Source organism: Poecilia reticulata, linkage group LG1 (assembly GCF_000633615.1).
Source record: "Poecilia reticulata strain Guanapo linkage group LG1, Guppy_female_1.0+MT, whole genome shotgun sequence".
NCBI lineage: Eukaryota > Metazoa > Chordata > Actinopteri > Cyprinodontiformes > Poeciliidae > Poecilia > Poecilia reticulata.
In genome coordinates this window covers 21307022-21330041 of record NC_024331.1, presented here as the reverse complement: position 1 = coordinate 21330041, position 23020 = coordinate 21307022, and the positions used below count along the sequence as shown (strand labels likewise).

The following is a 23020-nucleotide window of genomic DNA, read 5'->3' as shown; positions in this document are numbered from 1 at the left end:
TATATTATTGTTTAGTAATTTGCCTCTTGATTGCACTGAATGACTGTCTGTATAGGCAGGATAAATCTTTTTTCATCTGCTTTATGAACAAATGCAAGAACACTAACAAATACACAAAAATATCGCAATCTAAATGTTGAAATGTTTGATAAATTTGGACATAGACTTGGTTACTGGTATGAAGGTTCTCTGAGAGAAAGTGTTATAGTTTTTCTCCTGCTTTATGGAACATAAAGTGATCCAGCGTTGCCCCTCCCACACATATTGCTGCAGACTGATGGCCAGTAGGCTTAAAGACTAGTGTTATTTCTGCATTTGCAATAAAACTAAACAATTAAATGTCATAGCCATTATAACATTAATGATAAATACGTTGTTTTACCAGCAAAATAAAGAATTGTTGATTTTCTGGTTTTATTTGATTAATTTATGATTTTTTGTTGTTGTTTATTTTCCCACATTTTTGTATTCTATTTATTAGTCTGCTATAATAGTCTAATCTTATCCATTTTATTTCCATTAGCTGCAAACAGAAATACAGGAATAAAGGCTTGTAAACATTACTCTGTATAGAATGAATTGATACAATGTGTGTCACTGAGAGAATAGAGTTTCTGAAATAAATTAACTTTTCAAATTTGTTGAATACAACTGTATTGTGACGCCATTTGGACATCAGTATTCATAGTCGCTCGTTGCTAATTTTCTGAACCCTGTCAGTCAGATCATTGCAGAGACAGAACATTATCTTGGTATTCCCCACACTTGATGGGATCAATTTGTCTCAAATTGGCTTTCAGAGCTGTCTTCCACATTCCTGCTGTGTTGAACTGAAGCCTCCTAAGTTTCCTGTTCTTGGCTGATGTTGGCAGCACCTGGTGTGGTTTTCTACTGCTGTATCTCAGTTGACTGCTTAAGTTAAAAGTGTACATTCAGAAATTGTACTCAACATAACAGGTGGCTATTTGAGTTAGCATCGCCCTGCTATAATCGAATACAATTCTGACCATTCTCTTTTGATCTCCCTCATTAACAAGACATTTTTGTCCACACTGAAACTAACAGCCATGCAGTAATATGAAATAACTTCCCTTTCTTCCCTCATACTCATGGGAAATTTGAACTTCAGCAAGTCGTCACTGGATGTGAAAGTATATTGAGTTCCCGCTATCCGCAAGACTTGACCAGATGTGCTTACTAAAGTGTTTGACTCCATATGTCCCAATGCATCATCCAAAACTTTACACTGGGGCTGTTTAGTAATTAAACACTGGAGACAACAAGGGTGAAGATGAAGAGAGAAAAAAAAACAAAAATAGCATGGATAACAAGATAGAAATATAATGGAAGGTTTTTAAATTATTTATTTAAATATTAAAGATTAGAATAGAATAGAAATTCTGTGCATCTAGTAAAATTATTACTGCCCCAGTAATGTGCAACATTCCATCCATCTTAGTCAGCCTTTATGCCAACCCACAAACCATTTTCACACAGCACCACTAGTTTTGCACACTGCACATTTCTCATTAATTTCCTACAAGAGTAATTAGTGAAAATTATTTTCAAAAATAAGACATTAGTCCTAAACAGCAAACATTATATTTTGTGTCAAAGAAAACTTTTGAAAAGTTAACACATTGTGCCATGCCAAGAGTAAACACTAAAAAGTACAGAGGTGACTGCGTGGCTGTCTGGATGCAGCACAGCCCCAAACAAGATATGGCAACCCAAGCAGGCTCTCACGTCTCTCTGCAGGGTGATTACACTGATTTCATCTGACTTTATGAACATAGGGTGACACACAAATGTGTCTGTCAGAGAATACCCCGGTCTACTGACAGGACTGTGAGTCAGAACAGCAGTTGTCATAATGAGTAACATGTTACGGTTTTAGAAGTGACCCATTTCAACTTTCCCCCAGGAAAGAAAAACCAAAGAATGAAAAATATAGCAGCAGGTGAACACATCCATACTCCCAACACGTAAGACGAGTAGGAGGCTTTTTTTTCTGTTCTTGTCAGCGCATTCAAATCTGAAGCAGAAGAGGAGATAGTGGTTTGTTTTTACATTCCTTACCATAAGTGAACAATTGTGTTGTGACACACAGAAAAAGCACCAAATCACAAAAAAATCATTTTAGAACTATTTTTTTCATCTCTATTTAAAAACATATAAACCACAAAACAATGTTAACCCAATCAACCTAAAAACTGTTGCTTCAGACCATGGTGGTTACATGAAAAATGGACACATTACCAATTTTGCTTTCTTGATGTTGGCTCTACAAGTTCTTGATGTTGGCTCTACACGTAAGACGAGTAGGATGTTGGCTCTCCTACTCGTCTTACGTGTTGGGAGTATGGATGTGTTCACCTGCTGCTATATTTTTCATTCTTTGGTTTTTCTTTCCTGGGGGAAAGTTGAAATGGGTCACTTCTAAAACCGTAACATGTTACTCAGTAGACGTTCTGGTTGAATATTAAAGCCTGTTAATATATTACCTGAGGTGGAGGTCTCTCTTGACTTCTTAATTTGAAACAAATCCAAATTAGTGCGTTTTGAAAACTGAAGAGAACAACTGCTAACACCTAAGAGAGACCAAGGTCAAAGCAGATTTCTGCCATCATAAGACACCTCTGATCTTAAAGACATCAGTCGTTTGTCCTACTTTATGAACCTTTAAAATACCATCACATTGTGAGTATTACTCTGACAAACAATTTCCATGTTCTATTTTCCAATGCACATTTCAAACAGGGAGATTGTTGGTGACGCACTGCCTCCTACCTCCATTTACTGTGAAAACAACCAATGGCTTCAGTGCTAATGCTGACCAAATGCAAACATGATGAGGCTCATAAAACAGAAACTACTAGGACATTCTATCATTTTGAGGGGGGGTTTTATGAAGGTAAAAATCCACCATTTTCTAGTCTCCTTTTGGACTAGCTATCACCTTATCACCTTCCTTTTAACTAATTTGGACTTATTATTTGGACCTAAGAAAACAATTTTAACTGCTTTCACTGCTTTTAAAAAAACCTCACTTAAATATCCTAAATTACATAATGCCTTAGAAAAATCACCTTGTGAAAAGAAGCACCTCACTCCAGCACACAGAGCCTAATACAGCTACTTTGTGGTGCTGCAGATTTTCCATATTGCCTGTGAGGACATGTCCATTTAAATAATATTTCACTGTACTGCCAAATGTAGACAAAAACAGAAGAGCACAGAGCCGCAGACAGAGCCTGAAACAAGGACAGCTCAGTGTACGGTGTTTTATTAACATGACCCTCAGAGCAAGGTCACTAATTGCTCTCTCAGTCTCACTATGTTACTGAAAAGTACTTATTTAGCGTCTCTCCTACTCTATCTGTCTCAAGCCTATTTTCACCTGTAAATTTGCAAAGATCAGATCAGCTGGATCGACCCCAACTTCTGGTTTTCTTACATGAGTGACAGCTATTTTCTCTGTTACGTGAAGATTTGTGACTTTGGTTATTTTTGTGTGCTGTAATGATTTTAAGCTGTCTTTGGTTGTAAGAATATAAAACAAATTACCAATATTTTTATCGAAAGCTGTTATTTGTTGGTCTGAGGCACTGTGGAAAACACATTCCACACACTGAAGATTTATCAGGCATTTCGGGAGGGGGATTTCTCTAACTTGCAGCGTGAACACACACAGCATTTGCTACTGTGCTCACCAACAAACTGCACACTGCAAATGCCTGTCACATGAAAGCCACACTCCTCCTCCTCAGCATTTTCCAACCTTTACTTTCACTCTGCTTTCCCTTCTCTCTCTCTCTTTTCTCCACAGGTAGTACACCTCCTAGCTGGCTGGACATCTGTTGTCTAGCAACTCCTGCACCAATCAGAGCGTCAGGCCTCTCGTTCTCCTCTGCAGTGGAACCAGCCTTGCATGCAAATGGCAGACATCCCGAGAGTTTTCGTGCAACTATAAAACTCTAAAGAACGTCGGGCAGAAAAATAGTTCTATAGGTGTCTTCATCATACAAGCGTTTAATTTTAATTCATCTGTTTTTGAAATGAGATAAATAACTCAAGCTTCTCACAAATAATGCAAAAAAAAAAAATTTCAGCTCAGTTCTGAAGGCTTAAGAAGTTGCTATGTGAGAAAGAAGTGCTAGTCTGTCCATCCGGTCTGATGTGAAAGCTGTTTATCGATGCAACTAGCCTTTTCATTGAGAAGGTCCTTATTCAAAAAACTACAAAGAAGAATTGGGTAACTTGGATTAGACTGTATGAATGCATGTGAAGATTTTTGGTTGACCCAACATTTTCTTTAATATTTTACTCTAGTAAATCCCCTTTAATATAAACATTGCTACTGTAAGCAAGTCTGAAATCTGCTTGACCCTGAAACCGCCAAAACTTGATAATGTGTTGTAAGTCAATGACAAAAAAGCTTCAAAATATTTAGGTGTCAGTGCAAATGTGCAAGCTTGATCCTCAATGCGGCAGAGGTTTTGAGAGGCACTTTGCTTACGTTTGTTAAAATCGACAGCTGGCTTTATATATAATTGCAGTGCCTTGCAAAAGTATAAAACCTTTGTTTAACTTTGTTTTGTATTTTTTTTTTATTTTTTTATGTTGTAACTGCAAACTGTAATGTACTTTACTGGATTTTTTTACTTCTAAACCCAAGAACCCTGAAGAGTGTGAAAGATCCAAAGCTCAGATGAAAAATTCAATTGACATAAGACATTTCAGCCATGTACTTCAATAGTCACCCTTTGTGGAGTCAATAATAAAACAGTCATTGATAGAAAGTTATAAGAAATCTTTTGTCAGTTTTGTGTCAGCAAGCATTTGGAAGAAGGTGCTCTGACCAAATGAGACTAAAACTAAACCTGACATCATAAAAAAAACTGAACACAACATGCCCACTGTGTCAGATGGTAGTGGCCATATAATGTACTGTAATATTTTTGAAGAGTTTTAATTTACACTCACTGCAATCCTCTGAAGAAAATTGTATAATCTTGTTCTCAGGAATAAATTTGCTTTGTTTTGTTTTTAAGAAAAATATTTTCTTAAAGTCATGAAACTGTGACCCTCACAGTGAATTATTTACTAAGAGAATTGAAAAGGAGTCATCTGAGTCTTTGTAAACTCTGCATACTTCCTCCCAGTCACACCACAGATATTTGAGGACTCCAAAAGTAAAACTTTGAAATACTAATCAACATCATGAACTCATTTAGTCAGTCATGATGATGTGGAGGCGAAGGCCACAATGCTTATGGCAGCCAGAAAAGGGAAGTAGCAACCAAATTTTAAAAAGGGAAGTAAAGAAAGTGGTAATGGGAAAAATATAAAAAAAGAAAAAAAAAGAAAAAGGGGTTTCCCCTGATGAACTGTCACTGCTAGTTCCCATTAGCGATCGATGATTTTCACTCAAACTGCACTTTATTAATTATTGCAAGAATGAGAACAGCAAGTTCATGTCATGACATGTGCAGTGTCCGTTCAGTCTGATCTGTTCCGACTAGCCAGAGTCATTACCTTCGATACCTAGGCTATGAAGTTTCTCACAGGTAGTCTGGGAACCAACACTTCTGACTCAGCATTAATAAACATCTTTAAAACCTTGAAAATGGAGGAGCTTTCCATTCTTATCTAAACCCTTCCTAAGTTACAGGGTGGAAATACAGCAAGCCTCATGAATGTAATTGTTGCTGCAAAAGGAGGTTAATATTTTTCCCAAAATTATACAAACTACAAAGAAAATCATCCTCTAAACTTTCACTAACATAAAGTAACGTTTTTGTCTTTCTATAATGGACAAAGTGAAAGTGTTCATAATGATTAATTTTCCTCTGTATATACTGGGATCATTTCTTTGAACCTGCAGCTTTTCCCTTTGTTTGTTCTGGAAGAGCAGAGGCGTTTCCATTTTTTAATCTGTTCAGTCATGCCAATGCAATGTTCCACATTTCACAACTGATTTGTGAAATTCTTCCCCATCTTATTCAATGTGAAAATATATATATAAAAAACATCTAAAATAAGTGGGCATCTAAAGTAAGTTTTATTTTAAAAACATCAAAAATAAAGAACTGCGTTGAGTTCTTTCCCTTTTTTCCACATGATGGCACAGTTGTCGACATATTATCAGTTATCTGGCACAAGAAGGTCCGAAGGTCCCACTTCCTCCCACCATCCAAAAAATTAAAGTTAGGTTAGTTTGAGATTCTTAATTTTGCTGAAGTATTAGACCAAGCAAATATGTTCATTATCTTACTTTCTTTCCATATTAAAAAAATATCCATACAAATCTCCAAATAAAGTCTTTGGAGTTCACTAACTAACTCCAAAGTGTTGCAATGACAGTGTTTCAAAACAGCCTTCCCGCCCCCTCCCCAGCCCTCCTTCAAAACAATAATTGCACCATCATAGGCACCATGAGACAATTTGGGAATTTACCATGAAGACCCAACCAGCCGGCCTCTTCCTCTTTTAGTTTCCTGAAGGCTCACATGTGCAACTGTTGTGCAGGAGTGTATTGTACTGAAGAGTTCGATTTCACATCCTACATATCCAACAATGCTAAATTAGGGAACAGAAAGAGAGGGCTTAAACATGAAAAGTGAATGGAGAAATAAAGAAATAAAAAAGAGCAGAGCAGATCAGTGACACAATGTTTAGAATATGAATAAGATGGAGTTTTCATAACAGGTAAGTGTAGCAGATACTGTTATACCACGATGAAAATGGGCACACTGGTCAGCAATGATAGAGAGGGAAGACTATTAAAGTAATCACTGTTACACAGTGGTTAACCACTCGTTACAGTGGTTAATTACAGTGGTTAATTATTGCAAGAATGAGAATAGCAAGTTCGAGTGGTTAACGAGTGGTTAACCACTCGTTACAGCCATGTATGCTGGATCTCATACAGGAAATTTATGGGATAATATTAATGCGGGAACACCCCAGGGCAGATGGGTAAAATACGGTTGTTTCCCAGTCAAAATGGGAAACCCGACAAGTATGGGTTTCTTGAAAATTACAGTGATCTCCTCATCTGTCCATAAGGTAAGGAAACTAAACTATAGATCACAAAAACTGTCCCATTTTACTTTGGTTGCATGTTTAACATACAACCACTGAAGTCACAAGCTAATTGCCATTTACAGGCATAACTGCAAACAGTTCAACAAATAATCCAACTTTTTTAAGTCACTTAACTGATTTTCTGCTATCATAATCAAAAGGACAGACAGTTTTAGAGAAACACCACCAGGACTACGATGGATACCAAACAGTTCCAGGTTAAATTCCAAGATTTGACAGTTTTTGATACTACTTTGGATTGGTGATCTACATGAGTTTACTTTGGATGCTTTCTTGGTGTGACATTTCAAACAGGTTATAAACACTCTCTGGGTTGGCCTCTGTCAAAGTACACTTCTAAACAATAAACAATAAATCATATCCTCAGTCTTAGCTGTTACACCAAGGCAAATCCCAGCCACGTGTAGCACAGCAGGTTAACAGAAATGCTGTCCTCTAAATTAATTAAGAGTTTTAATTAAAAAGATTAAGTAAGGCAAATGTAACATCCTTAGTGGGCAGCAGCGGAGCAATCTTCCTCCACACGGTTATATTCCTCAGCTTACAGAACACAGGGGTCTAATAAAACCATTCAAAAAGCAGAGACACCGTCACCCTCGGCTGGTTACCAACAGAGGAAGAGTTATGAAACCAATAACTCCCAAGCTCTACCCCCCCAAAGGAGAAACAAAGGCAGCTGGTGTCAAAGATAAAACCGCTCCATGAGTATGGGAGTACATCATGGGAATGTTTTATCATGTTCAAGTTTAAAGCAGACACAGTCAAATGTGTGAAAAAATTTTAATCTGAAGAGGATAGTTTGAAGACATCCCGACAAAATGACCAAGAAAAACAAATAGGCACGCAAACACTTGTGTAATTAAATACAGAGATTTGCATGCATAAATCAGGCCAAACTGTGCCTTGTTAATATTTATGAGCCCAGCATTGAGCTAGCTGTTGTATGCTGCAGGTGAGGAGCATCTGCAGCACGGAGGTAATAATACAATCATCAGAGTATTACAGGTTCACTTTGAGAATATTGTCTTTTAATGTTACAAAAAGGACAAAAGAAATTAAACAAGGGAAAACTGAAAGGATAAATGCTGAGGCTCCTGCATATAGATCCCTTTCCTTAGTCAAGGTTCAAGTCAAACCACAATGATAATTAAAATAAATCATTTATCCAAAGTGCAATTTCAAAGAAAAAACATATAAACTTGTATTATAAATTGTAATTTTTATAATTATTTCAAAAATATTTTCAAAGCACTGGAGATTTTTTATGTTATCTTAACGGAACTTCACAGTTTAGTGCACGTAACAGATGCTTATTGACATTTAAACAGTTTTTATAATTTTTTCATAAGTTAAGTCAAGATGCGCTTTTCTAAATGTATAAATTTAGTTTCAATCTTACTTCTGGTCAGAGTGAAAATTCTATAAAAGTGCACTTGTCATTCTGCCGTTATTCCAGTTCTGAGTACTGATTATTTAAATTAAACCCCATTTAAATACCAAATTTTGTCATCTTAAGGTCTTTTGTTGAGATGTTGCAAGATGTGAAGTTTTCAGTTTACTTTTCCTAAAGATAATAGATAATTTGTTTATATTTCCACTGTACCCAAAACGCTGCTTCAGACTTTACCTGCTGCAGAAAAAGTTTGCATAGTCCGCAAAAAATAAACAAAAATAAGTGTTAAGCATTTTTACAGAATAGAAGCAATAATGGACCGATCAGCAGATCCTGTGGCAGAATTATTATTATTCACAGGCTCAATCAGGCTAAGTTTTGTTGTAGCCTATTTCCAGAGAAAGTAAAAGAAGGCAGAATGATCTCCACTGGCTACCTGAGCAACTCACCCAACTGAAAGCTGTAACAAACATTACAACAAAAAGGTATAATATTCTACTACCACTAAATTTAGCAGTTGTTAATTCTGTATTATTATAAACTTTTTTTCTTTTTCTGGCTTAAATAAAAAACAGTCAACTAAGTTAATCCTTTTTTATTAGAGGGGTGAGGGGTCTACAAGTGTGTCAAAACATGACAACATGGTACTTTTTTTTTTATCAGAGGTTATCGTGCCTTGAGAATTTTATAAGACGAAAATTACCTTTTAAATGATCATCCCATTAGAATAATTATTTTTATTAATAGCACTGTGGGAACATTACACAGTGGCAGAATAACAGAATAGTTTATTTTTGTTGAGGTCTTTTATAAAATCCACATACAGCAGCACTTCAAGAGCAGATTAATTGCCATGGGGCCAGAAAAGGAGAAAAACTAGAGGGAGGACAAACAGCATACAAAGAGACATTGGGAGCACATGGTGTATAATTAAGAAAGCTGTTCTTGAAGTCTATTAGGCTTATTTGTCATGCTGTAGGACCTTTCCTTACAGAGTGAGTCACTGAAAGGCAATTTTAAATGCAACAGCTGCAATTTTCATTTCTAGCTTATAGTTACAGGACTCTATTTTACTAAAGATAAAATTATCCTTTGAAGTCAGGCTTAATTCTCCGGCTGAGTCTGTCCCCTAAAATCTACCAGAATGAACTCTCAATAAGACTTTAGATTTAGGTTTATGTTGGTTAACAACAATAGATTTGGTTTCCCTACCACTGAAGCCACAAGATAATCTTCAGCCACAGCAACAAATAATGCAAAAATGAATCTGCAACCAAGACAATTCAATCTACCGACTTTCATTGTCTTACTCAATATCAAAAAACGGTTTTAAAGCAACACCACCAGGACTAAGGTGGATACCAAATTGCTTGTGCATTAGATTTACAGATGTACCAGAAATACGCAAATAGTTTCCGATTTGAGATAGTTGTATGTAAAAAAAATAAATACTAATTGCATTGTAATTAATAAATCAAAATTAACATGTTGAAATACAATCCCTAAATAAAAGCAATTAGATGATGTACTATAATTTTTACATATTAATATAGTGGTACAGTGAGGCCATAATTTATGCAAAAGTATACAGTGAGAATCTCATAGCCTCGTGTTATTATTTTATCATTTGCATGTACCTCAATGTTTCAAGCTGGCAAAAGGAAATGTCTAAACAGCAAATATTCATATCAAAATTTCAAACATGAATTCTTCCGTCCAAAAAAACTTCATCTGATCTCAATTAAACGTTTGATATTTTGCATGACAATAAATGTTTCCACGTTGAGAAGCAATTGAAGTGATAAACTGTCAACAAATTGCACGCAAAATACATTGGATACAATTTACTGGTAACTGACATATTGTATATTCACACAGATTTACAGATTGTGCAGAGGTGCATTTCCCAATGAAAGGCTTTAACTGAAACCAAAAACCGTGGCGTCATTCAAAAGATGGAATACTTTCAAAGCCGTGTGCACGCACATGTGTGTGTCAGATAGAGACAGACAGCATGAGAGCACGACCAGCATTTATTTTTAGCCTTCAAGTACCCAGTGAGTCATGTGATTCCCCTTCCCTCCTGTTTCTCCAATCTCCATCTCGTTCCATCCCCGACGTTCATATCGTCATGTCTGCAATCTCTCATTTTACCTCTCAACAAAGCAAGGTGAATCAGACCAACAGTGACTTAATACAAATTTAAAAAATGAAAATGAGGAGAGAAAAAAACTAAATCTGTTGCTACCAAAAGTCTATTCTGACTGAGGGTTGGTTTGAAAAGAACAATGACCGTGAAAAGGAGGAACGTTTAAGACAAATTCAAAAATAATTTTGTTTTAATAAAATCCAGGGATTTCTCAAATGCTGTGTCCAAACAAACAAGGCTATGCCCCATTTCTGTTGTCGTGCAATGCAATAACTATAAAATGAAATGAACAAGCTTTGTCTTTTATACATTCAAGACACTTAAAAACAGATGAGGGTTTACAGGCATGCACAAGCGACAGCACGGCAGCACACACCCACACATGCACAGCGCACCACCAGCAAATATAAAGTGACAAGAGATGGCAAGCAGAGAAGCAGTGACAGGACACCGACACAAGCATGAAGGGAGAGTACAAATCAACTGCTGTGGGAGAACGTCTCAATGCACGAACACAAAAACTCAAGTACCGACTTGCCATCCTTTCTCTTATTATCTCCCTTTTTTCGCTGCTTCCCATCATTTCCTTCCCCTCTTGCCATATTCTCTTGCCCCCTCTTGTTCTCTGACTCATCTACTGCTCCTAATGAAATGCTGCACAATCGGGATTGTAGACTGCAAGAGAGTGACCGGCCCCAGCAGGACCACTGCACATACGTGCCCACACGACAGGAAATGCACACAGAGCTTTGATCTGCCCACATTCCACCCATCAGTCCTATCTTAAACCTCTGTCAATTCCAGATACTGACACACACGCCTGCAACTGCATATGGGTTGGTGATGGGGGGTGGGGTTGGGGCAATGGCTTATGATCCTGCCAAAGAGACTGGAATCAGAGTTGCAGTTCTGAAGCTTATCATGTAAAGCGGCTAAGACTGTATCTGACACGCCAGCATGTCCTGTATGTAAACCTTGAAATATGCACACACAAGCAGACAGTGTGTGTTTTTAGAGGCAGACCCACATGCACAAGGAGTGAGATTATTCTTCACAGTATTTTTGGAAAATCTGTCTATGCAAGTGGTGAGACACCAATCCGTCTGCCGAGGTGTCCGTTACCGACTGAGCAAGCGAGGGTCAACACGGGTAGAACAGAGAAATAGCGAGAGGAGTCTTCACACAAAAAATAGGACAGCAGAGCAGTAAGAGAGAAGACATAATGGAAGAGAGTAAAAATGCAACACAAAGAATACAAAAGGGACAAAGAAGTTTTCTGCTGGTATGGACAGAAAACTATATCATAGCACAGTTTTAAGTATTGAAGAGTTTTAACAATTATCATAAACTGCATCAAACTAAAAAAAAAAAAAGAGTATAGTCTTTAAGATAGCATGTGTTTACTGGGGCCTGGCGATGGTGCCCAATATACGCAGCCATCACAGGTTCCAGTCTCGGCCTGTTGACCTTTGAACCACATGTCTGCCCCGTCTCGCAAAACCAGCTTTCCTGTTTCACCACTATCAAATAAAGGCCAATAGAAAAGGAAGCAACCTTAAAAATAAAAAATAAAGAAGATAATGTGTTTATAGAATATTACCAGAGCACAACCAGAACATAATGCAAAAAAGTTCAAACTATTGGTTTCAATCTCTTCTCCAATTTGCAAAACTCCTGAAATAATGGAGGCCCCACATACCACTCGTTAATAAGCCACATGCACCGTCCGTCCGACCAAACTTTAAAGACTATTATTATTATTATTGATATTTTCTGTTTTTTGATAAGTAATTGAAGCTGTTTTATTACTCAGCACTATACTGTGTTTCATTTGTCAAATCAGCAAAAGGGATATGATAAGTGGTCTATACCTTATGGTATAAACAACATGGAAGCATAAATTCAGACTTCTGCTGGTGGTCTAACACTATGAGGGATATTTACTTCTGAGGGTTGTTTCTGGCCATCTCCATCCCTTTGGGATTACAATGTACCCCTCTTCATATCCTTCCAGCAGGATAATGCACAATGCAACACAGCTCAAATCATCTCCAATGACAACAGCGAGTTCTCTGTACCCCACTGGTCTCTACAGTCACCAGCTCTGAATCTACTAGAGCACCTTTGGGATGCTCTAGAACAGGAGATTTTCATGAAGAATGTGCAGCTGGCAACATGCTATAATTAAAAATTAATTAAAGAAGCAGAGAAGTGTTTCGGACACAGCTATGCAACGAAGAACTAAGGCAGTACTGAAGGCAAAGAAACAGCCCAACCCATTAGCATGGCATGCCAATCAAAGTGAGAATTCAGTTAACATAAATATTTGAATTATTCCAGTTATTTATTTTTTATCAAATAGTTAAATGACCTTTAAAGTCCCTATGTTTTTTGACTGAACAAGCATGTTCCATTGTTAGCAATAAAATGCAAAGCAAGAGTTGTAAAAATTCATTAAACACATGGCTTATGTACAGCCATTTAAAAAGTTAACAACTTTAAAATCATGCTACTGCACCGACAAAACCACAAGTCTAACATTCATCACAAAAAATAAAAAAGATAATGACAAAAATACACATATTAAAAGAAAGAGTGAAATACCCAAATTAGAGAATCATCTAAATTTCACCACAAAACCAATATTTTACCTTTTGTCATTTTTTTTTCAGCAGATCTATACTTCTGAATGTAGCTTGTAGTTAAACAAGCTCCTCCTGCTAACAATTGAAAAAAAATTGAAAGACAGTCAAAGATCCTGGTCCAAATTTATTTGTAATGGCCCATCGTGCACCAGAACATTGCACTGTATTTTCCTAAGAAAATAAAATCCTTTTTATGTGGATAGAACTGATGATAGCTTTATAGGGAGGAGTATTACTCAACATTGATTTTTTTTTTTTGCGCTTTATGCCAAGTAATACTGTTATTTCCTCCTCAAACACATACCTGGAGAGCTGCTTTGACTCATTAATACATGTTTGAGAAAGCCTTGAATCTCCCATGGCAGCTATTCGATGCGTATTTACTGAAGCCTCCTCCTTGGAGCTTCAGTCTCCAACTGAGCCTCCGCCTTCACAGCATCCCTCCCCTGCTTCTCCCCCATACAGCTCCACCAGACTAGTGGCAGAAGCAATTAGCAAACACCTGGAGGAACTGCGCATCTGTTAAGCTTATGATTCAAACTACAACGCTCCTAAGAACAGTTGTAAAATGCGTCAATGGATGGACTGGAGAAGCAGTGTTGGGACGACGTGCTGAAGTGGGAGTGTCAGAAAAGGAGGTAATAAAAAGAGATGTGGGGGACTTTAAATCAAGGAACCTCCACCCCTTCCGTTAAAATATGATTCTATTATCTTTCTTATGAATATTTTGTTTTGTTTTGTCATTAAAAAGCACTGTGTTTCATTGCCCATGGTAAGCTGAATATTCATATAAATGTTGGTAACCTGGCTGAGAGTGAAATGAGTCTAGAAAGGGATCCGTTTTTAACAGGCGCTTAGGGCAGCTTTGGGTCCTAAGTTTCTGTGTTGAAGAACGTTAAGCTCAGTAAAACATGGCAGCCATAGTGTGATGCACGTCGGATTTATGAATGTCGTTTTGCATTTTCAGGTAAGCCGAAGTAGTGAAAAGTTACCAACATGCATTGTACATTTGTGACACAAAGTTGTAAAGTTTCATAAGACAAAATGTACATTGCTGTATTAATAACGAAGATATGGTTATCTCAGTTGAGACAGCTAAACTAAGGTTTTGTGTCGAAGAACGTAAGCTCAGTAGAACATAGTGTGACACACGTCAGATTTATGAATCTTGTTTAGTATTTTCAGAAAAAGGAAAGTAAAGAAAATCTACAACCACCGCATGTCTCGATGTCACTATTGTTCGAGTGTGCAACAGAGACAGGCCAATTTCAAGACATCAGAAAGGGATATGATGCGAAGTAAAATTTCTTTAAAATTGCTTTTGATATATACAGCATTTTAATAACTGAAGGTAACAGTTACTCTTACTATTACACTACAATGAAGTAACTATTTGCTTGGAAAATACATTAAAACACCTTTAAAAGCAACATTAATAACAAAGTAACTAAAAATTTGTATGAAATGCAAAAATTAACATCACCCCAGAAGTATGGTAAATATTGTACTATGGCAATGGCAAAAAAATATTATGAGAATTGGCAAAAACAAAGAAGTAAAAACAGAACTAATTTAATCTTTGTGAACATGTCACTTGAAAGAAAGACGTACAAAATGTAATGGGCTTTGATTTAGTGCTCAGCATTTGTTCCTGGATAAAAGGCAGTTTCGTCTTCCATAAGCGCTCATGTGTTAGTGTCTGTTTTCATGATTCAAAATCTTTATATTTTATTTAATGATTCAGATTTGAAGTTTTTTTGTACCATGATTTAAAGGTAACAGGATCTTGAGCTCGTTATGCTGCGAAAATTCTTTCATTTATAACCTGGAGGTAACGTAAGCTTAAGTTTTTTGTTAAGAATAAAATTTCAACACCTCATCTTAATGATAACTCCAGCATGAGTTTTAATAACAATTTAATATTTCACATTATCATGACATAAAATCTCAGGCTGACTGTCATAATACTATGTAATATAACCATGAGGCACAATTGCCTTGAGCTTTGATGTTGAGATAAACTATTATCCCTGGGGACTAATTTGTTTTGCAGCCAACAGAATTAATGCAAATTATCATTGAGGCTGACACCATCATGGACAAAAGAACATTTGTATCTTTTTTTATTACATCTTATTTCCACCTGTTCTTAGGATGTCATTGTCTCAACATTGAGAAAATTAAATCTTAAGCTTGTTTTTCTTGTCACACGTTTCATTATCTCATCAGGCCAATAAGACTCTCAGTCACTGATTGTTCTAATTGAGACTTCAATCTCATTACGTTAGAAAACAATAACTCAAACTTTGTTTATAATCTCAGACGTATCTAAGCATAAGTTCATGAGCTAATGGGTTGACATATTTGTATTCCTGCTTCAGATTATTCCAGACAATGAAAGTGGGTGTAAGACTCATCTTTGGACTGAAATTGCTATCTAATCGAAAAGAAAACTGAATTTTTCTAGACTGTGGGTGAAAATAGAACACGGATAAAGATATAAACCACAAATGATTCACCATCCTCAATTTTGCATTCTTCAAAAATATGTGGAAATCCTGGGGTTAAGAGTACAACAGAAATCTCTGGTTATTAACCCATTATTATCATCATCATTCCAAGTTGATGGCTTTCAGCTTCATATTTCTTTTCTGACCTCTCTGCTCTCAGTCACTCTCAATGACAATAGCCAGTAGTTCACGCAAAATCCTCATTTAAATGGGGGCATCTGCACCACTTTTGCATGTGCCATTTTTGTTAACTGTGTGCAACACACTCACATACTGCGCATGCAATTTGTTGTTTGCTCATGTAATTTGGTGCTCTTCACTCGGACTCATTCAAGATCTGGCCCAAAGTGTGGTCAAACATTTTGACCACACTTTGGCTACAAAGTGGTCAGCTTCTTCCTCATTCAACCTGAGGAAAAAGCTAGCAAGAAAAGAGTCTTAGTTGTCTGAGTGCTCTGGTACCAGTCCCTGTTTTGCACAAAAAACCAAGTGTTGGCATAAGTGGATTCTGACAGTAGAAAAGAAACCTTAGAGGCACAACACTCCACCGGTTAGTATTCACAAATAGGCTGGGTCATGGCTGTGCTTGTGCGTGCACATGTTTGAGAGTGTGTCTTTATGAGCTTGAGTATGAATATGGGTGCGTGCGTGCGTACGTGGGTGCGCGTGTGCGCGTGTGTGTGTGTGAGTGTGTGTCCCAAGCTTGAGGCAACCAGGCCAGCGGCTACAATTACAATGACGGATGTGAAAGAACTGGGTCGGCTTCGCAAGAGATCTGCCCCTGGGAGGACAAGACCAGCTAGAGCCCTGAATCAATACAGAACACATACACACATCCGAGGTTGTGTGTGACTAAATTTTGCATAGAAACTAAGGGACAAATAAGAATAACACAAATAGGAAGGAAACCAATGGACCAAAAGTGCAAATGAGCAAATAAAGGATGACATATTATTGTTCATTGCTGTTCATTGTTTCCTTCTGCAAACCAGGAAAAAAAAAACTACCAACATTCAAACTCAAGGTAGATGTTTTCCTCACTGCCTACATGTCTGTCTGTCTCTCATTGACATTAACAATACCCCTGCACACACTCATGTGGTCCCACTCTAACCTCAAGCCCACTCTGAGAGGCAGCATCATTCAGAGTCTATTAACACTTCACTGAGTGACAAGCAGAGAGTGTTTCTGGTATTCATGTAAAGTGCATCCTTATTTATTTTTCTTACATAAATGTTTGTTTTTCTTACCTCTGGCAGAAAGCTTCTTGGTGTTGATGATTTTAGCAGCATACTCCTGTCCAGATGAGATTTTCACACACCTCCTGACCACAGAGAATGCTCCCCTTTAATTAAACACAAACAAAATAAAATACATCAGCGATGTGTCTTTGATGAAGAAAGAAAAAAGAAAAGCTGCCCACTTGAAAAGCGGTCATGCCAACCTGACTCTCTGGGCTGAATGAAGTTTCTGTTACTGATTTTTCCATAAGCGTTTGATGGTAGAATCAAACAGTTACAGGTCAAAAAGAATGTCAAAGGAGTTCAAAGAAGAATTTGTTGCAACCAACCCAAGCAGAGAGCTAGATGTGAGTTAGGTGACCAAAGAGAAACTATGCCAGTTAGCTTTGCTTTGAACCTTTGAACAGAGAGAAAATGTTTCAATAGGGGTCTAAAAGTCACATTTTGACCAGCAGAAACAATGAAAACTTGCACACAAAAAAACACCTTGAAAAATATAAAAATGTACAGCTAGAGAAAACAGGTGGTGAATGAAATTGGTGTGGTATGGATGCATCTCAGCCTGAAAGGCCTTCCAGGTCACCAGTAGGTCTCAAACTAAAATGAACAGATTTTTTTCCAGTCAGTGAACACATCACACCCAAGCAGAAATTTATACTGCAGAAATAGCAACAGCTTTCAGTGCGGATGTTTTCACTGACGTTGGAAAATTAAAGATCATATTTTTACAGCATAGCGAGGTGTTTCGTGATTATATCAGAAAAAGTACATTAGACCTAAAAGGCTATTTTAAAAGTATTAGTTTCTGTGGAGACATGCCTGCCATGCCTGCTGTTCATTCAGGCTGCTACTTTTAAGCTATTTTGGAGTTAGACTTTCTAGATAATAGGAGAGCTGAATGCATTACAAAAAAAAAGTTGGTTTGTTTTATCCTTTTGAGCCTTCAAAGTTTGTCATAAAACTTTCTGGATTTGGAAACGTTGGCAGAGTTAAGCTAAGGATCAATTTTTTTAGGGAACATAAAAGGGACTAATGCTAACAGCACTAATTACTCATTTAAAAGTGTACAAAAGAAAGCTTATAATGACAGATAATTTGTAATTTCTCTTACTCTAAAAAAAAGTAGTGAAAACCTTCCTTACACTGCCTAAATAAATCATTTATGACTGCTTATGGCAGAAAAACCAGTAAAGCAGTTGCATATAATAGAATTGGCTAAAAGTGTTATCAGCATGGCAAAGTCTTGCACAACTGGAGGTTTTACTGAGTTAAATATCACACCAGACAAGAGAAACGATTTTATGATGAAGCAGCTTGTCATCGATTTTCAAAGTTAGGAGGAAACAACCTTTAAAGAGGTAAGGCACAGCAGATACAGACAGGCTGAGGTAATAAAGCTTAGCCTGTCTGAGGTTTGTTACCTGAGGTTTGTTTACTTCATTATTCTTCCATTACACTGTTGAAATCAGTAAACACAAGTGTTGTCATACAGTTGCTTAACTTGTCTGCAATGATAATAAAGAAACTGCAATAATTACTAACAGATATTAATCTGCATAAAGTTGGATCTTCAGCTGAACGTAGGCATTTTGGGGATTGTGAGCACAGTAACAGGTGAAGATGAGATGTTTGTCTATCAAGTGCAGAGGTGAGTGCTGCATTTCATCTCACAAATTTACTTATCCTACAAACTTTCTGTACACTTTTTTAAATACATTTCTGTATTGTTTCAGTCCTTTTTTGTTTTGGTGTCAAGGTCCGTAATGAAGATCAAAAAACTAGGTCAGCTATATTTGAGGAATAGAAACAGCACACAGCTGCATCCGATGCAGCCTTGGAAAGGTTCACCCATCTTAAGACTGCTAGGCTCTGTAGTCATGGAGACGCCTTTAGCATCCAATATTCCTCATGACCTGAAGTCAAACCTGACCTCTGATTTATTCATTTTCTGGTATCTGATAACTGTGTTTATTACAGCCATTATTTTTATTTGGTGAAGGGTGTGTAACAAACTAAATCAATAATTGTTTGTGCAATGACTTGTTGATAAATGGTGATTTTAAACCTTTGATTTATCTAACATAAATGAAAATGTTGCCACAAAAACAACCTATTTTTTAGTACTTATTAAAGAAAAAAATCACAGCATAATCAGTTGCATGAGATTTCAAGTGAACAGATTGTTATAGGTGGATAGATAAAGAGTTTGTGCTCGTACAGCACTTTATCAAGTTCAGAAGAGCCCAAAGTGCTTCACCCTACATGTTGGCAAGTCAGACAGATCCTTTGATCAGCATCAGCAGGCAAGAGAGATGATGAGCATTACTCAAGAGACAGATAGAGAGGGACTTGAACCAGCAACCCGCTGATTGCGAAGCTGAACACCTACCACTGTCGCCACCATATGAAGCAGAAACTCTACAAATATATTGGCAACTGCGAGATTTTACAAGGAGAAAAATTGCTGCAACATTGAAGAAATTAGGATGATGAGCTGCAGACAGTTTTGAGAGATCAATTCCTCAAACAGGGAAAGAGAGACTGCATTATTTTGGGTCCCTCTATTTTAGCTGAGTCAACTAGCTGCAGACATGTAGGACTCAAGGCTGCAGGTCAGGAAGCACTTGACAACAATACATAGAGGCCCACACCTTTCAAGAAGTAAGCAAGACTTTTAAAAGCATGAACAACACATACCTGCTGTGCACAAAAGAAGCAGGCAAAATTTTGTGACTACTAGCCTAGTAATGTGTTGGGTCCCATTTTGCTCTTAAAACGGCCTGGTAGAATCCTGAAGTGGTGTTGTGGAGAATGGCACCACCAAGATGTTCTTTAAGTCAGGGAATATGGGAAGTGTGGCCTTCCAGAATCCAGACTTGTTTGTCCCAGACATCCCATTTGATTGAGAGCTGGAGAATTTGAAGACCACATGAAAACCTAAAAGTTGTTGCGCTCCTTAGACTAATCCTGAACCATTGTTGCTTCTTGGCTAGAGCATTATGCTGGTGGTCAAGGTGACACTCATCATGGTCCTGGTTCCCTGAAAGGACAACTTGCTCTTCCAATACTCCTTTGGTAGGTCAAGTCAAAGTTGAATCCAAGGGCAGGACCCAAGGATTTCCAGCCAAACCATCGACTTCCCCTCCACTGGCCTGTTCTCTTCTCCATGCCCCTGCTAACATTTGATAGGTACTGACCTCTGGAGCCCTAGTACACCTCAAAAGAGATGCAGTTTTGAAGACAAGTCATCTAGCTTTCACAATCTGGTGCTTGCCAAGCTCATTCATATTTTCGCGTAGGCCTTTTTTCCTTCTTCCAGCAATGTTGAGTACAAAGTGTTCACTTGCTACTTAGTATATTATGCTAACTATCCGGTGTAATTAGGGGGTAATCACTGCTATGCACTTCACCTGTTAAAAGTCATAATGTTTTGCCTGATCAGTGTATGCTGGTATGTGCGGATGGTGGCCTGCAGCTCAGTCAGAGGAAAGGTGAGAGTTCCCCTGCCGGGCTCTGATAATTGACCACGGATCTATGCTTGGCTAGGGAGTGTGTCATCCTCAACTACATGAGAGCTGTCGCATTCAGTGTGTGTATTTCCGTCACGCAGGAGGGATGATGGAGGTAGAGAAGGAGGAGTGGGTTACCATATCTCCTTGCACACGCACACACACACACACACCTACACACACACACACACACGCCGATGCACTTGTCATCCTGGTTAAGCTTTTTAGCAAAGGAATCCAGCAAATATCCAACTGCAGCATCAGCGGCTGTCCAAGAGGGAGGCAAATGACGCCACCCTGCCGAACGACATGAGCACAGAGCGCAAGCAGGGCTTCGGGTGCTGGGATTAAAGCAAATAGAAAGCAATTACGCTGGCCTGCGTGACGCACGCGCGCACACACACACACACACACACACACACACACACGAGAGAGAGCATTTAGCCTCTGCATCATAGGTTAGGCTATTGGATGAACTGTCAGCGGCGCGCGCACACGCACGCTCACGCTCAGCACACAGACTCTCCAGCCTCGAAATCCGCGCGTCCCTAAAGCAGAGCGGCCTATTGCGTAACAAGCTGACATCTCGCTGAGGGAGAGAATGACAGATGATAAAAACGAAGGAACATGCGTGCTTACTTCCCCAGCTCCTCGAACAGCTGATATTCGTCGGTGAATCGCGTGCAGATCGTTAAGGCCATCCTGAAGCAGGTGCCGCGGAGGAGTGCAGAGGGGTGGGGGCGTAGGTGTACAGAGAGGCGGATAAGGTGCACTCACAGGCTCCACGGAGTCGTCAACACCGCTCGGTTTTGTACTGAACGTGCAAACCAAACAGAGGGATTCATGCACAGCGAAAGCGCATCAGCGGGGATCTACTGGAATCTGCGGCAAGAACGCTGCCAGCGCGCGCTTCAGAGGCTCTATTCCCCCGGTGTTTGGTTATTTTCTTCACATCCAGCGGCTGGTCACAGCTCGTGGACGCAGCATTTTGTGTGCATTTCGGTGTCTTCCGAGCGTGTTCGTCCTGCTGCTGAGTGTTGTCTTTATGCACGCATCAGACGCCGCACTACCGCACCTACCCCCAACTGTGCGCTCGGTCCCGCCCCCTTTGCCTGCATCCTCTCTCAGGCCAATGGCAACGAGCAGTCTGACAAAAATAAAACACGAGGAATATGGAGGGAGTCATTTTATTTACAGCTAAATAAAATGACTCAGATCAGAAATAATCAAGGGCACTTATTGCTGCTTTTAAATGTCTGAAAATTCAGAAAACCTTTTGACAGATTATTGCAACTAATGAGAGAAATTATGGTATATAAATGTGCAAAGGAATAGCCAGGATTCATTTCTGAGTCCGTAGTGTAAGCTTGTTAATTTTTGATGACTGGCTAAGCAAATTATCATTATATCACAATATAGCAATTGCTAACAGATAATATATTGTGGTCTTTTCTGGGAAATGTATAATTTCTGCACAGAATAATAAAAGGCTATACTACAATTCATAGTGTCTAATTTCTAAGGCTGTTTATTTGTATTTTAGAGGTCACTGTTGAACCAGATTACGGAGTCCTTGTTATAAAGATAACTGTTTATCAGCTGGTTTTATAAACTGAGTTTGTATTATCCCCAAATTGAACCTGTCCATATAACTTGAATTGAAATTAGTGTCAATGGAATTTAATAGAACTAAGACATTTCTGTCCATTCTAACTGACTGTAATTATATTCAAAATAAATGTGCTTCTTTTTTGATGCAAGCCTGGCTGTATGTTTATTATAATCCTTTAGAGGACGGTGTACATCTGCCACTCTTTTCTCTTTTATAGTTTAAAACAGGCTTTCTTCCAGGATTGCTCTTTATTTAGCTCCATCCATCTCATCAACTCCATTGAAGAAAAGAATTCTCACAGATTCTCTTCAAGATGGATTTCATCAGTTGAGTTCATCTTGTTTAATCTTACGCAATGAGGCAAAAAATTAAATAAAATGTGTTTATACTGTGTGTAACTATCCAGTTTCAACTATGTGAGACTGATTGATTTAATAAGGCAATAGCACTAAATTCAGTACAGTGTTTTGCATGTGCTTTCACCACACCTAACTTAAATTGTTGATTTATATTTAATTGTTGCATGAGTTTGCCTGTAACATTTTATCATTTTAATCAGCTGTGTTCATTTTTTATCAGACAATAACTTTGCAGTTCTAAAAAACCCTGGAAAAATATATTTTGATTAATGGCACCATTACTAATATTTCTAGTATAGCAGCAAAACCTGGTGAAATGTCCACTTTAATCTAAAAGTTTAATTCAGTAGTTATATGATCTGTTCATCTTCTTGGGTGGCCAACCTCAACACAATTTGATAAAGATGCTGCCTGACACTAGTTATATTTGCACAAGCAAGATATTCAACCCCTGTTGTGACCACAACTACTGGTCTGTTTGAGTTTGCATCT

The 23020-nt window shown here is 38.1% G+C and overlaps 1 protein-coding gene across 10 annotated transcripts in view; it reads right to left on the bottom strand.

The window, feature by feature from the left end:
- The window catches only part of camk2d2 (calcium/calmodulin-dependent protein kinase (CaM kinase) II delta 2), a 46026-nt gene extending 24300 nt beyond the window's left edge, over nucleotides 1-21726 (bottom strand). For 2 of the 10 annotated variants that reach the window (XM_008417223.2, XM_008417230.2), the window contains exons 1-2: nucleotides 21197-21726; nucleotides 17058-17152 (exon numbers count right to left, since the gene is read on the bottom strand). In XM_008417223.2, coding sequence (XP_008415445.1) covers nucleotides 17058-17152; nucleotides 21197-21258 — 157 coding nt within the window. In that variant the 5' untranslated portion in view covers nucleotides 21259-21726. The remainder of the gene's footprint in view (nucleotides 1-17057; nucleotides 17153-21196) is intronic. The other 8 variants (XM_017305016.1, XM_008417215.2, XM_008417209.2 and 5 more) reach the window with 7 other exon arrangements.
- Between the last annotated feature and the right edge of the window lie 1294 nt (nucleotides 21727-23020).